The sequence below is a fragment of the Hippichthys cyanospilos genome, chromosome 15, assembly GCF_059441005.1.
Source record: "Hippichthys cyanospilos isolate Australia breed blue-spotted pipefish chromosome 15, RoL_Hcya_1.0, whole genome shotgun sequence".
NCBI classification, from domain to species: Eukaryota; Metazoa; Chordata; class Actinopteri; order Syngnathiformes; family Syngnathidae; genus Hippichthys; species Hippichthys cyanospilos.
The window spans coordinates 14868051-14885105 of record NC_142383.1 but is presented as its reverse complement, the minus strand read 5'-3'; the positions used below and the strand labels follow the sequence as shown (position 1 = coordinate 14885105).

Sequence of the window (17055 nt, the reverse complement as noted above, 5' to 3'; positions counted from 1 at the left end):
TCTCTTCAAAAGGGGGAGTGGTAACCAAAATATTATTGCCGATTCCCCTAAAAATATAAAAATCGACGATTACTTGTAAATTTGGTATTTTAGCCAGAAACGTCAAATCATAATTAACGTTTTGTGGGTCATATAAAAAAATATGCCCCCCGGGCCTTAACTTTCAAGTATAGTACATAAATCGTAATTAAGTATGACCCTCAAATATTTACTTAGTATTGAAATCAGAGGCCAGTAAAGGGGGACTGCTGCTAAAGAATGCTTTTTGTTTCTCCAAAAATTGTAAAAAATTAAAGTCTACATGCAAATGTGATGTTTTAGCCAAAAAACGAAGACATAATTAGCTTTTTGCAGGCCGCATAAAAAGAGTGGGCGTGTCAAATCTTGACTTTGAAGTCACATAAATGTTAAGAATGCCCGAGGCTGGAATTGCTTTGAAAAAATGCATTTTGTTTTTCCAAAAAATGTCCAAATTGAAGTCCGCATACAAATTTGGTGTTTTAGTCGGAAACCTGAAGTCATAATTAGCATTTGACGGACCATATCAAATGATGTGACGGACCGAATCTGGCCCTCGGGCCTTGACTTTGACACAGGAGTATAGAGAATTTTTTTTTTTTTTTTTTTTGTGGGTTCAGATCCACTAAAGCAAGTGGAAATGTATATGTATCACTCTTGTTCTGCATCTGAAGTGTCCATGTCCACGTAAAACATAAATGAAGCGCTCCCTTTTCCTTCTCTTTAGGAGGCCGTGGGCCGCGTTCCATTTGCGAGCGTGTCGAGCGAGAGTGACGTTAATGGAGGCGGAGGGGAACAAACACATCCGAGCGGCGGGTGAGTGGCACTGACACTGAGCAGAGAGAGAAAGAGCGAGATGGGTGGTGGCAGCCTTTCGCTCTCCTCGCCGACGTCCCACATGACATGGCTGCCTGGAGAGATGAGAGACAGATGGGTGTCCCGCTCGCCATGCGGACGCCCCGTGAATAAAAGATCACGCTTGTGATTAATTCATATTTCATCTGCATGGCGAGCGGCGCTCTTGTCTCCTTCTTCTTCTGCCGCCTATCACATTGCGCGGCGTGATTGATTTGAACTGGTGCCGATTCAAATGAAAGGAAGAAAAGGGGACATTTTCAAGTCTTTAAATTCGAGATACTTTTGTTTGTATCCGTCCGTCCTTTACGGGTCATTTTATTTGTCTCATTCTCTGTATATAGGAGTCTAATGGTTAAGGCATTTATCAAAGTACAAACAATGTCAAGTCTTGTTTGGGGCGAGGCATCAAGTGACGAAACGTATCGGAAATACTATATGACCAATGTTACTGTTTTTAAACTATAGAACTCAAGATACCGCATTTTCCGGATTATAAGGCGCACCGGTATAGAAGCCGCAGCAGGAAAATAGGAGCAAAAAAAAATGATTTTTGTCACAGATAACATCAGATCTTTAGATGGTATATGAAGTGTATGATTTTTCTATAGTTATTTAATTTTTTTGTAATTATCTGCCAACAGCAACATCCTCTATTTAATAGACTTAACATGCCTGCATGTTAGGCCCAACATATTTATAGAAAATGGATGGATATGCGTTAGTTAAATAGGAGTTCAAAATCGGAATGAATATTTCAACAGCATCTTTTTTTGTCTCCCTTTGTTTGATAGTTGATTTGAGTGAACATAACACGTTCTACATAATTCATATACAATCATAAATACATAAATACAATTGCATATGCTGTGTACTGTATATAAAATGTACACATCACAAATTTACCCCAAATTTTAGACATTCTCTTATTAAATTTACACATTTTTTCTAATAATATATTGTTTTAACTCTTTTTGAGCAGAGCCATTGATTCACATTTTTCAGTTGTATTTGATAGTTGACACCTCGAACAGATACACACATTTGCTTGCTGGTAGCTAGCAAAAAAACAAAACAAAAACAAAAAACGACAGATAAGCCGCACTGGACTATAAGCCGCAGGGCTCAAAACACGAGGAAAAAAGTCACGGCTTATAGTCCAAAAAATATGGTATATTATATCCAACAATTAATACAACATTTACTCGGTAGGGTTTTTAATTCTTTTTTGCAGAAAGCACTATCTGAGGGAATGTAGTATAGGTCCTTTTTTTTTATCCGGTATTTATTAGCAGTAAGATGTGTCAAAAGTAAGGCTAACACTTAACTTACAGCACCTATTTAGGCAAAAAAGAAACACTATGAGAAATGTGGTACGGGTCTTTTATTGTAAGTATTTATTAGAGGTAAGGCGTTTTTGTTTTTGTTTTTTTCAACTACCGTATTTTTCGCACTATAAGGCGCACCTAAAAGCCTTAATTTTTTAAAAAAGCTGATGACTTTTGAGTTATTATTGTTATCACTTTGAGTATTACTATATTGTGATTGAAAAAGTTTGAAAATATGTCAGTAATTGAGGGTGCGCCTTATATATGGAAAAAGTTTGAAAATATGTCATTAATTGAGGGTGCGCCTTATAGTGCGGAAAATACTTTACACTACATTTTAAAAGTAATTTAGCTGTTCCAAAGTCCTTTTGATATCATCAGCCGCCCGACGAATTTGTCAAACAAGTCCTTCCGCTTAAAGACTCGCCTCGTTGAAAAAGATGGAGGAAATCTTGCCGCGGTTTACGCCGGCGCGTGCAAAGGAACACGCGCGTTTCCACTTTGGGCGTCAGGCGCGCGCACCTGTCCGACAGGGTCAAATAAACAGCTGTGAGGAGCCCGCCGGCTCGGCCCTCACCTGTGTCACATGTGCCTGCCGGTGCCATCAAGGTGCGTCAAAGGTCCAATCTGGCATCCCTCCACCCTTGCGCGCCGTCCCCTCCCGCTTCCGCCCTCCGCTTCCTCCTCGAGGCGTCCGTCACTCACCTGTCATTCCGCTAATCAACTCGCCAACCCGCCTTTCGCCCTCACTAGCCTCTTTTGAGCCGAGGGGGGTGCGGGGAGGGGGTGAGCACTTTGCCCCCGCGTGGAAGTTTAGCAACAAACCAGGGCGTCGAATCGCTCCTTTGGTGTTGAGTGACAGCGTATGCGGAGTTAAATGTTAAATGCTAATTTTAGCCTTATTGAAGGCTCAAATCGGAGTTTTAATGAGGAGACGGCCTGTTTACGAGACTGGCCCGACATCAGCTGTTGTCATTTGTTGCGCCGGGGTGCAAATTTATACTGTTTATAATCAAGAAATATAACACCGGCTTCCATAAAAACATAATAGAGAGGGCGAACGAATAACTCAGCTCCATATAAAAAATATATTAAAACAGTGAATGTATAGGTGAGTATTTGTCCACCCGTTTTTTTTTTTTTTTTCCTCCGATAATCTCTCAGGAACCACGAGGCTAAACGCCAAGTAGAATATGAATGAACCTATGTGGCATTATTACAAATTATGTAAATGTTTTTTTTAATGATATAAAAGAATCAATTGGGAAAAATAACACTAGGGAGCTGAAACTTCCAGCAAATCGATAAAACGTCAAAATGCAACGATCCCCGCGTTTCTTTGTGATTGCAGCTGGACGTGCGAGATTTTGAATACAAACATAATCATTGTCCAAATTTTGGACCATATTAAACCATTATAATGACAATTTTTAGGAGGCATTTTTAGAGGATTTATTACATTGATTTTCCTGAGAGTTTTGCAGTATTCCATCCAGTGACGGTCAAATTATGTCTGCAAACAGAAAATTCTTTTTGACTTGTGTTTCACCTCAAGACAGTAGGTGGCAGTAGAGACTAATCATAACGTAACAGACTACAAAGACAGACCATAGCATGATGAATTTAATTTACATGTGTTAATACAACTAATGCCACTGAACAATATGAGTGGTTGAAGGGAAAAAAAAAAACTTTAATTATTACACCATTAAACGCATTTCCTAAATTAGGGAAAAAATGCAATATCTAAAGTTTGCACAAGGGTCAAGCAGCAAAATTCACCATCAAAATTGCCGTCAATGGAAAGTATACCAGCTATACAATTAGAATGAAGGTAATCTATTCTATTCTATAAATTAAAAAAAAATCAAAGTGGGCTGGAAATAAATTAATTGATCACAGAAGAAATATAATAATAAAAATATGTTTTCTTAAAATATTTTGGTCATAAAATATGTCGCTAAAAACAATGAGCGATTCAGCTATACGGAGAATTAACACACTGTGGATTGTGTGTTTGTCACTAGTTCAAATTGCGGTTTTGACTAAAATGGAAAAACCCAGCAGTTTCAATGTGTGTTTAAGATCTTAGATTAAGGTCAAAGACGTTCCGTACGATATGCCCACACAAGCCAAATCAGATGATTTTCTTATTTATTGACTCTCTGCAGGCATCCCGCACAATAGATTTATTGATACCTTGCAAATCATGTTGAGCGTGTAAAATGGAGCATAGTTTTGGAAGAGCAAGCGATACACGCGTTTCTCTGCTGAAAAGCAACACTTTGAGCTCGATGGAATCCCCAAAAACCAGCGTTGGCCCTCGGGGTGCGTGGCCTCCCTCCTACAGCGTAGAAAATGATCAAATAGACTCAGGGTCTTCAAAGGTTAAAAACATCACCAGCAACAAATTTGCTTCACTTCGCGCCATTACGTTTAATAGCAACAACGGGCTCGTTCATGTTTCGTTCTAGGAAGGCGATAGTTGCGCTTTGTGTGTTTTTTTGATCTTACCTTTCCCCTTGTTTTCATAGACCAGCTCACTTTGCCGTAATATGGGACAGAACCCTGATGTGACTTGTTAGCACTGTGAGGGTATGGAGGTCAGATGGCAATAGCTGTTTTGGGTTAGACAAACTCAGACCTCATCTCAGGTAGTATAGTTGCAAAGGATTAAAAAAAAGTGCCTCTGTTGTTAAATTTTCTTTCTACGTGTGTTGCTCCACCTTTTTTGTTCACATTGTCCATTGTAGCGGTCTATGAAGGTGTTAGTTTAAAATTATTTATTAATTTGTTTTAATCCAGCTTTACTTAAGGCTCTGTAACGTTTGTGTTGTTGTTGTTTGGCCAAAACCAGGACCTAGCATTGGTTTATTTCACCCGATTTGGGCTGCTTTTGACCAAGCAGTTTTAAGAGGGTAACACTACAATACTGGTTTGTAAGCTTCCTTAACGGTACCTAAAAAAGACAAAACACAACAGACTCACAAAAAAAAAACAACAACCCTGAATGACGAATCAGTTATTTTTCACTTAAAAACATTTGGCTAAAAAATAACCCAATTTGGGTTACTTTTGATTCAGCAGTTTTAAGGGTGTACCAAAAACGGGAAAACAAAAAAGACAAGATTCAGTCATTTTTCATTCTAATCACAATGGCGTCAAAAATAACCCAATTTGTGTTAAAAAAAATAAAAATTAAAATAAATAACTGGACCAATCTACTACTTTGACTTAACTTTCCTAGCATGGCATACTTTAGCATAACATACCATACCATTTTATAGCATAGCCTAGCATAGCATAGCATGTCTTAGCCTATCATATGTACAATAACATAACCGACCATTTTATAGCATAGCCTAGCCTAGCATAACATGTCATAGTATATCATATGTACAATAACATACCATTCAATTTTAGACTATTATATACCATAGCCTAGCATAGCATTGCATCGCATAACATAGCATAGCATAACATGTCCTAGCGCATCATATGGACAATAACATACCATACCATCTTATACCATAGCATAGCATAACATCTCATAGTATATCATATGTACAATAACATACCATACCATTTTATAGCATAGCCTAGCATAGCATAGCATAACATGTCATAGTATATCATATGTACAATAACATACCATACCATTTTATAGCATAGCTTAGCATAGCATAACATGTCATAGCGCATCATATGGACAATAACATACCATACCATTTTATACCATTATATACCGTAGCATAGCCTAGCATATCATATGGACAATAACATATGATTCCATTTTATACCATTATATATCAAAGCATAGCCTAGCATAGCTTAGCATAGCATAACATGTCATAGCGCATCATATGGACAATAACATACCATACCATTTTATACCATTATATACCGTAGCATAGCCTAGCATATCATATGTACAATAACATATGATTCCATTTTTTACCATTATATACCAAAGCATTGCCTAGCATAGCTTCGCATCGCACAACATGGCGTCGCACAGCTCATGTACAATAACATATCATACCATTTTATACCATTCCGCTCAGCCCAAAGACTCCCTACTATTGAATTGCATCCGGCTAGCACTAAAACAACGTTTTCACGTGTCCTTTGAAAGCGTCGGAAAAAAAGCGACCCGAACTCAAGTACTTGTTGGAAAACATGTCTTTTGCAGCATCACAAATCTCCCAGGAGCTGTGGAGAAGCTCTTGCAAGCTATCAGTGGCCACCTCGCCGCCTGAAATATTGCACAAATAACGATCAAAGCAGCTCTCTGTGCTGGCCAGGGCCAGACAGTAAATCCAGCCTGCTGAGGGCCAGACAGTGATTTTGTTTCACATTTCCGCCCAAGACGCAGGCACATGCACGGAAGAAGAAGAAGAAAAATAGAATACTTGAAAGGAAAAAAAAAAAAGGGAAAGATAGGGAGCCCTCGGCTGTGACCCAAACTCCAGCCGTATCAGTTGGGCTTTACTGCCACGTGGCATATGGTACGAGACAAACTGTCATGGTTTTTTTTTTTTTTTTTTTTTAAACCCTTCCTCCTTTGCTCGGAGATGACAGGAGCAGGCGCACGTTTGCGTCCCAGCAGCAGGCATCAGGCGGGCTTAGTGGTGATTTGGGGGGAAAAGGGGAGAAAGGCAAAGGAGATGATGGCTCCGCATGGCCGGGTGAAAGGGGAGGGGGGTGTCCGTGGGTTGGGAGTTGGGGGGGGGGGTCTTACGCGGTAGCTGCGGGGGACAGCACAGTGCCGCGATTGTACGGAAACTGCAAATTGATCAAATTGTGGAGGCAAGACTTTGGGCCTATTATCTGGGTCATGTCAATGTCTCTCTGGTCTCCGTTTGGTCACAAGGGCAAAGTGTGTGGCCATGTTGGACCATTTCAAGCTTTAAGCTCCCAAATAGATGTTTTTTTTTTCTTCTTCTTCTCCAAAGTGTGTGTCTTCACGTGCTTGATGTTGACACCATTCCGTCATTACAAACACAGGCAGCAAACACGCAAACAAAGCGCCCATTTGCACCCCCGTGTTGCATCCCGACACTTTGTCGACAGAGTGAAGTAAGATTCTTAAATGTTGACATTTTGGAAAGTTTCTCACGTGTACGAACCGAGAAAATGATAACGACAACTGATAACGACAGCTAGCTAGCTAGCAATAGCAAAAATGACATCCGTGTTCCTTACAGTCATATAGATTTTCAAGTTTTTATCGGACAAAAATTGGAACGTTTTTATTTATTACTCTCTGCAAGCCCAGTAACCAAATGAACTTTTGACCGCCCAGTTAAAATAGATCTTTTAGACATTTATCGCCGTCAATGGCGGTGAATGAGCTAATAATAATCGGGTTATTTTTCAAAACCGTTAGAAAAACTGGGCCGAACTTGAGGGCTGCACGCAGGATCTGGATGCGGTTACCAGCTGGATTGACAGCACACCTCAGGGAACGAGTCCCGATTCCAAACGGCGTGACAAGTGACGGCGGCAGGCGGCCTCGTGCGCGCACGGCAAAGAAATCACCCTCAGCGGCGAGACAAGACGGAGATCACGCACCGTGCTGGGCTAATAGCCGCGATACGGCGCCGCCGGAGTCGCGTCTGATTGCGGCTCGGCTTTGCGATCGCGGCCCATAGGAGTTGTGGGGGGCAGATGAGTCCGAGATGTCAGATCGCATATCGGCTAGGAGTCCGCGTGTCCCCTCGTAGCTGCTGAGGCAGACATCCGAACTTTCTATCTTCATACGCATACTTTTGGATTTTTCATTTTACTTCAGGGTTCATTCAATTCGTTTCTGTAAGACCCGAGCAATAAATCTGCCAATTCTGGCCGTTCAAACAACGGCCAAAAATAATAGGCCAAATGTCCGATATCTGCCAATTATTTTTAACTTGTTTCAATATATATACTCTTGACATTTCTATACTAGTGATACTGGAGTTATTATTTACTACACATGAATCCAAACCATAAATTTTTTTCGTTAAATATATACAGAGGAATTAGTCGGTGGGTAAGTGCGCGTTTTTTTAAAGATCGTCAAATTACGGCAAAAAAATGGGCCTGGCGAAATCCTTTGTGAATCGCGACACAAGGCTAAAAACCGGAAGCGTTCCATGATGTGGCCGGCGAAATCCTTTGGGACTTGGGACCAAATGCTCCAAAACAGGACTTCCTCGGGTCAAACGGGACCTCCGGAAACCTGGTCAGAAGTGTGTACTACCAGAAATGGGACCGATGAACGGCCCCAGGCAGTTCTAAATTCTAATACCGTATTAATTATACCTCTATAAACGCAAAACGTTTGAAATGGCAAAAAGCTACTTGACTTATTATTCACGGTGTCAAATTTATTTGCCTTCCGAGCGTTTGCTGTCCAAAAGCGGCCTGGAGCCAACGGAAACGGGCTAAAAGCCCGGCTAATATTCCCCTTCGCTTTCTGATTCCGCGCCGGGTATTTGTGTTTACATCCCGAGCCGTATATCCCCGGCGGCTCGTGTCAAACGGGTCCGATGAAAGCGGGTCCCGAGGCCGCCCGGCAAACGTCCCGATCCCTTGTAAATCAGCCGCGGCGATATTAGCTGTTGAAGGCTAAATGGCCGTTACGGATCCTCGACACGTTGACATGTTGTGACCCGCCCGGTCGGGGCGAGGTATGCGACGCCGTGTGTGGGAAAGGGAGCAGCGTGCGCGGCGGCGAAGCGCGCCGTGTGTGGGCCCGTGTTTGCCACCACTTAGTGACAGGTCAGACTCCCATGGCGCGATCAAACAGCAGACACCACTCTCTCCGGTTCCCACAACACTTGGCCCGCTGGAGATCGGACAATAAAAATAAAAGTGGCCGGCTTTCATCGCCGGCTTTGGCCGAAGCCTGCGCCTATTCTCGCTCACTCCCCGAATGTAAACTGTGTGCTGAGTGTGGCGTGAAGCAACCCCCCCCCCCCCCCCCCCCCCCCCAAAAAAAAAGAAATCTGTGTTGTATTAACTTGGCCTTTAATAATATTCATAATCAGGATCTTATTTTTTTCATACATCTGGCTGTTATTCATGTTGGGTATTGTCTCAAGCGTGCTTAGTGTCAAAAGTAGGAACAGGAAATTGGCCTTCAGCTCTTTGTAGGGGACTTGGTGGAAAAACGCAGGGATGGGATTGTTGTCAGTTTTTTTCGTCTTAAATGGAATTTTATTGTCATTAATAGCATATTATTATGATGATCATTCACTTCGTTGGCTTGAAATTATTGTACAGTTCAATACTTTGTTGAGTCTTGGTGAAATGTAGAACGAGCCTACAGAATTATCAACGCCGCTATTTGGCATTTGGACGAATATCGGCATTGGTCTTTTTCAAATAATCTGATTTATTTTTAATGTATTTATAATTTACTGTATATAATAATATCATAATATATATTTGATCAACAAATTTAATTAATTGTGTATTATTTACATTTTTTATATTATCAAACATTTATTCTATATATTTAGTTGAAAATTTTGAAATTATATTCATATAATATTAATTCTAATGAATATATATTTGATAAACAAATATTTAAGGAATAATTATGTATTATATACATTTATTATTATATATTATTAAATATTCATTAATTTATTAAAACAATTGTTCTACTTTGTGTTAACTTCAGGGAATTATTTAACTTTTCAATTGATCCTACTGATACTGGGAACACTTTTTAAAAAATAAAACAAAGAAAAATAATTAACATTTGTACAATTTTGAATTTTTGATCGTGTTTCCTGTAGAATTTTTTTTACTGTTATTTACTTACGCCTCTCCTCCCGAAGGAAAAACAAAATCAGTTCAGCAAATATGAAAAAAAAAAACATAAAAATACTCTTAAAGACTCTTAAACAGGCTTAATATAGAATTTTAATTTTTAATTTTGATGCTAATTTGCTTTTTACTGAAAACGAATCCCGATTCTTGGCCTCTTTGACTACCAATAATCCATATTGGCCCTAATATAAACACAGCGCTCTATTTTGAATTAAAATTCATGAGAACTGATCAAACTTAAAAGTACTGTAAGAAAATGGTAACATAATTATTCGAATAGCGGATATGTACAACATTCTAATGATCAATTAAAAATATTTGAAATAACTATATTCCACGCTTGACCCTTTAGCTGCTAGCATTCTTCTCACAGTGCACTTCAGAAGTAATAAATTTCCCAATGAATTTTTTTCCCATGACGTTAATTACACTGTACTTTTGCAGCTTGACACTTGTTCATGTAACGTTGCCTATTTTTATAACCATCATTTTATTTTCGAATATTTACAACTTTTTTTCCTTGTAATTTACCATTTTTATTCCCTCCCCCTTTCAGTGTGGCCCTCATCCTCTTTCCTACAAACCCCTCAGTTAAGGGCGGTGACGCATCCCGGCTCGGTTGTCATGGTTACAACAATAACAGAAGGAAAGACTCGACGGGAACCTTCTGATTTTTCTCGCCCATTTCAAAGTCACTCAAACGGGAACTTGAAGTAATCTGCGGACGACCCAGTCGCGTCCTCCACCTGTCCCGCTGCTGAACGCGTGTATTCCGATTTGCGCAAACGGCGCCGATTAGCCGCATCGGACTCCGGCCCGGTCGGCCGAGAGGTATCGCAGCGAGGAAGCGGCGCCGCGGATGCTATCTGTAGCGCTATCGGGCCCGGCCCCTGCTCCCCGCTAATGGAATTGTCCTGCACCCCGGGCTGCGTATTACCATAGATCTGAGGGATAGTCGCACTCCAGCGGGAGAGCCTGGTGATTTAATAACAGGTCGCTTTCGGACTCGCTTACAACACGGGAACATCAAGACGGAGGAGCTCGGATGGATAGGAAAGAAGTAAACACGGGCTTCCTGCGCTCAAATAAACCGTGTTTTTTCGTTTTAAGCGGCGACGGGTCTGGCTAGTCTTGAACTCGTTATCGATCTTGATGCGCTTAAACCTTCTTTGTATTTATTTATTATGCTAAAAGTCTGTTTCGACTGCTAATGAGTGGGAAGGTCCAGGAGAAGTTCTTAAAAATCTACAATGGAGCACTGTTTCGTGACGCAGATATTCCACAGATACAGCATAGAACTAGACTTGACACATACGTTAAACCAAATCTTATATATTTTCATCAAGCTTGCAAACCTTTGAGTCAAAGGTTCTAAGCTAGCAAACCTTTAGAATCTAATTGATTGCTAGCTTGCTTATCCATCCATCCATCCATCCACCCACCCACCCACCCACCCACCCATCCATCCATCCATCCATCCATCCATCCATCCATCCATCCATCCATCCATCCATCCATCCATCCATCCATCCATCCATCCATCCATCCATCCATCCATCCATCTATCTATCTATCTATCTATCTATCTATCTATCTATCTATCTATCTATCTATCTATCTATCTATCTATCTATCTATCTATCTATCTATCTATCTATCTATCTATCTATCTATCTATCTATCTATCTATCTAGCGTGCTAGCGTATGTAGCTAGCTAGCTATCTAGCAAGCCATCCATCCATCCATTTATCCATCACTAGCTAGCTTTCTGGCGAACTAGCTAGCTATATAGCTAGCTAGCTAGCTATCCATCCATCCATCCATCCATTTATCCATCACTAGCTAGCCTGCTAGCGAACTAACCAGATATATAGTTATTTGTCAGGCTAGCTAGCTAGCCGTCTAGCTCTCAATCTTTCTGGCTCGCTAGCTAGCCGTCTGTCTAGCTATACAATTTTCTGTTATATACACGGTATAGTTTGACACAACATTTGACGCAGGGTGCAGTCTCTTTTTTTTTTTAAGGGGGAGAAAATCATTTTCTATCTGCCTAAATGCAGCTTGTTATGAAGCGAGTGGAAAAAATTCTGTACAATGTATCTTAAGGCATCGCATTTCATTACTATTAAAGGGGAAGACAATTTACATTTTGGTACAGAAATTTGAAAAAAAAAAAACAAACTAGTAGATGCACACAATGCGCATTGGTGGACCTTATTAAACGATGCGGTGAGCCGGATGCGGCCCCGGGGCCTTGAATTTGACCCCTGTGCAGTAGTGTGTGAAAGGTACGATTTTCCAGAAACACCTACCTCCGAGCTACCACTACACTGGAAAATTTTATTTCCTAAGCCCACCCATTCCTCCCCCGGTCCAAATTCCGCCACTTTTGCCCCCGTACGCATATAGCCACGCAGGCCTCCGGCTCCACATTACGAGCTCCTGGCCCACGCCGCTTTTAGCTGGGCGCACACCTCGTGAAGTTACAGCAAAGGGCTCCCCGCCGATTGGCCGGTCTCGGCCACACACAGAACGGATGAAAAGGTGAATCCGGATTGGAAACTCTCGCATCATTCAATCCTCAAAGAGGCCGGTCCTCTCCTCCCCATCCTCTGCAGCCCTAAATTGGAGAGGTGCTTTAGATGGATGCCTTATCTGCAGCCGACTGGGTGGCTGGCTCGAGTCTCGCTGTCTCTGTCGCGGTAAACACACACACACACACACACACACACACCATACGTCCCTTTTGACCACCCCGGAGCAACTCGTTGGCTAACTCTTAAAAAGCCCAGGCAACACAATTATCTTTTATGACCTGCCAGAAAATGCTGGCTGTGGGGAGGCTTTGGAGGTCCACGTTTAGGACCCCACCAAGGAGGAGGGGCAGCTCATAAGAACTTGTCACCGCGCTCCATTTGTGGCCTTGTTTCATCATTGGTCTTTATGTCTAATCGCGAGGCTTATTCGCAGGGATTTGTTTGGAATTATGGATTTTTTTGACAGAGATGTCCATTTTGGACCATTTTTTGCAGAAACAAACTCCTTAGGGTCTTGAATTTTATTTCCCAGCTAACAAAAGGATCAATCATAATTGAAGGACAGTGGACCCCCGGGTTACGGCGTCCCTGGCTTGTGTTTTTTGAACGTTAAGAAGTGGAATACTAAGTTTTTCGTCTTCTATATATGGCATTTTTCACGCTTTATGGCATCAACAACTGTCATGACCTGTGGGGTCGGCTGTGTTTGTTGTTTTGCCTCCCTCTTCAGCTGTTTTTAGGCTCTCATTTTCTGGTCTCCTAAAAGCCTTGCATTTTCTCAAAATCTGAAAAAATGTCTGATTTTTGGACTTTTTAGAAATGCTCAAATCTCTTGGCTCAATAATCTAGTGAGTCTGTACGTTTTTTTTGTTTTTTCAAAGTGACGTACCTCCAAATATTCTTGCAGCCTAGTACCCCACAACCAATGTAAACCATTTATGCATGAAAAAAAAACTCCATCAGTGCTACTTTAGTAAAATTTGGAACTTTATTTCTAGTGGACTCTTTAAACGCATTTTACTCAGCAATTCCAAGATGTAAATAAATAACCATCAGTTTTATATTATCCAGTTCTGACATTCAGCCTTATAAAACTTAACAAAATGAAAGCATACAACATTTTACAAATGAGTCACTATACCACAATCGATATTAAATTTAGGGTGCTTCATGTTCCAATTAATTTGCTCTTATTTCAAAAAGAAAATTGTACCGTTCTCCTCATTGCATCAAATTACATTTGCTTATATCTTGTTAAAAATGCCCTTCACTTCATTTTTAGAACTACTATCATCAACGAATCGTTGAAAACAAGTTGTAGGTGACGCAAGTTTCAATAACAACGAAAAAAAAAATGCTGGGGAGGCAGTTGTTTGATCCCAGCTGTTAGCCTGGACCGCTCTTTTGTCAGATGTTGCAGCTGCAAACTCTTAACAAAAATGCTTCTTCAAACCTAAACTGTGATCTTTCGATAACACATGCCGAGCACTTTGGTGATGAGAACCGACATAAACAGCACAAAACACTGATATGCGCTACATACGGTGGACTTGGCATGGCGCAAAAAAGCCACTGCAACGTTATGACCACACGTGTATGCTATAGTCAGATCAGTGAAAATATGCATTATTTTTATTCACAACTTTCAAAGCAGTACTAATCGAATGCTGTTTAAAATGGATTTTTTGACCTATATCCAGTAATGTCCCGTAAAACGGATCTTTGACGTCTATAGTCGTCAATGGCAGTGAATGAGTTGAATATTGTTGCGAGTTGGCAGTTATTTCCACTGAATTATATGATTAATAATTAGAACTTGTTTTGTGACCAAGTATTACTTTTCTAGCCTACAAAAAACAGTCAAATTCCAATAATAAGAAAAGTACAACTATTTATATAATTGAAAGTCAAAAAAGTATGTAGTAGTATCGAGCTGCTCCTTGTTTTTCCTTAAGCCACAATAATATTTTTGTTCTTCACCGATGATAAAGAATGTATGCATGTCACAGATAATCTAAAAATGCTTATTATCTGGAAACATTTTTTCTTGCTCGATAAATTGCATTCAAACATCTTTTGCTCAACCCTCTCCAGTCAGGCGATGCAGATTTGCGACAATGAATTAAGAATCCCTGAAATATTTCACATTAATGTTTTATGATCCATTTTTTTCAGTTCAGAAGTAAAAAAACTAAAAAAAAAAACAAAAACAATGCATTCTAAAAACATTACTTACTTAATTTGAAGCAGAGAGGGTTAAAATGGGTTTGATTGCCTTGCTACCAGTGCTATTCGCTAGCCAGTCTATGGCTTTTCCTATTATAGGTTAGCATTAGGCTAAAATCACTTTAAAAAAGGCAATGCTCTGTTTTTTTTTTTTTTTGTATTTTACGTTGAGGCTGCAACTAACAATTCATTAAATCATCAATTAATGTTTGGATTACTGTCAATTTGAGAAAATAAAAAAAAGTTAATTTATACAAAAACAGATTATCAATTAAAAACCAGTTAGATTGATATAATGTAAAAAAGGCCAAAAATATGAATATTTTTCTTCCAAAGCAAAACAGAAGATTTCTTCTCATTCAACACAAAAATATAAGTCTGCTTAAGTGGAGGACATCAGAAATAGGAGCGTAATTACACAAGAAAGGCTGAAATTTTGAGAATTTTAAATTTCCCTGGGTCTCAAAACCATATCAAAAATTGTTATCTATTAATCTGATATTCCATTACCGTACTTTTTGGAATATAAAGAAGACTTAAAATGTTTCAAAAATTGACAGTGTACCTTAACAGGTGTGCCTTATGTATGGATGTCAAATTTAAGTTGAATACGGTTTGATTCATTAGCTTGATTGTTTGTTTTTTTGTTTTGTTTTTTTTCTTTCACGTGTCATATAAGACAGTGCGCTCCAATATATGAACATTTCCCAAAATATACCTTTTCAATAAGACTATGCTTTATAATTCGGTGCCCCTTATAATCTGAACAATACGGTAGTCGTTGATTAATTGGTGTCGCAATTAAAAAAAAAAAAAAAAAAAAAGTCTTGTATCTTGAAAAACCTTCAGGCCAGGTCACTCATATCGCGAGGCGCCAGCGCTTATATTTTATATTGGACGACGACATATTACAAATTCCGCAAGGTCAGAGTATATCTCGCCAAGGCAACGTAGGACTTTCCCTCACCTCGCACACCTGTAACCTGCACGTAATTGCAATATGGCCAAACAAAGCCGTCTCCAAATGATGACACAATCCCTTGAAAGTACACTTTAATTGAACACAAACAAACTCCCTTTACGCTTTCAACTTTTAATATCCATCTGTGACCAACGCAGACGCTGCGTCACATCGGTTGCATCTTGTAGCAGACTCAATTATCTGCGCTAAGCTATACGCACCGTGGGCTGGCTCGTTATGTAGCCTTTACCCCCACTAGCATGCGTCTCGAGAAGCTACAAGAATGTCAGCTATCACCCCCCCCCCCCCCACCCCCCCACCCGCTGATCTCATTAGAGTGCAGATAGATGCAACGGCTGGCTCCACATTGTCCGTCAGAGGACCATCAGCATGCTGCGCAGACGGCAGGAAGTCAGGCTTAGACTGGAATATACCATCCGCCGGGAAGGCGGGGGGTGGATAAGATCAAATGGATTCAGATGCGAGATTAATTATTGTGATTATTGTGTTAGTATTGATGGCGCCGTGTCACGCTTTTTGTACAGTGACAGCTGCAAAAGTGTGTGTGGTGGAGCCTTTAAACCGGCCGTTCTCAAATGGGGGTACGTGAGATTTTAACAGGGTTCCCGCAATTTGGTGCTATATAACAGAAGCGGGTTCTTGGTCGTACTGTCGGACATAAAATACAGCCAAAGATACTGCTACAAATGTACTGTATTTTTCGGACTTTTTCCTCATGTTTTGAGCTCTGCGGTTTATAGTCCAGTGCGGCTTATCTGTGAGTTTTTCTGTTTGTTAGATTTTTTTTTGCTAGCCACCGGCAAGCAAATGTGTGTGTCTGTGCGATATATTATATCGTATTTTTTGGACTATAATCCGCGAATTTTTCCTCATGTTTTGAGCCCTGCGTCTTATAGTCCAGTGCAGTTTATCTAGGTTTTTTTTTTGTTTTGTTTTGTTAGCCACCAGCAAGCAAATGTGTATCTGTTCGAGGTGTCAATTGTTGCATATAATATACCGTATTTTTCGGACTATAATCCGTGATGTTTTCCTCATGTTTTGAGCCCTGCGTCTTATAGTCCAGTGCGGCTTACCTGTGAGTTTTTTTGTTTAATTTTTTTTTGCTAGCCACCGGCAAGCAAATGTGTGTGTCTGTTCGAGGTGTCAATCGTTGGATATAATATATTGTATTTTTCAGATTATAATCCGTGACGTTTTCCTCATGTTTTTAGCCCTGCGTCTTATAGTCCAGTGCAGTTTATCTAGGTTTTTTTTTTGTTTTGTTTTGTTAGCCACCAGCAAGCAAAT

General features: G+C 40.2%; 1 protein-coding gene across 7 annotated transcripts in view; it reads left to right on the top strand.

Annotated features, from left to right (window-relative positions):
* The window catches only part of LOC148411848 (uncharacterized), a 233151-nt gene that overhangs the window by 66812 nt on the left and 149284 nt on the right, over positions 1-17055 (top strand). For all 7 annotated transcript variants that reach the window (XM_088434194.1, XM_088434192.1, XM_088434196.1 and 4 more), the window contains exon 6: positions 746-834. In XM_088434194.1, the coding sequence (XP_088290320.1) occupies positions 798-834 (37 nt within the window). In that variant the 5' untranslated portion in view covers positions 746-797. The remainder of the gene's footprint in view (positions 1-745; positions 835-17055) is intronic.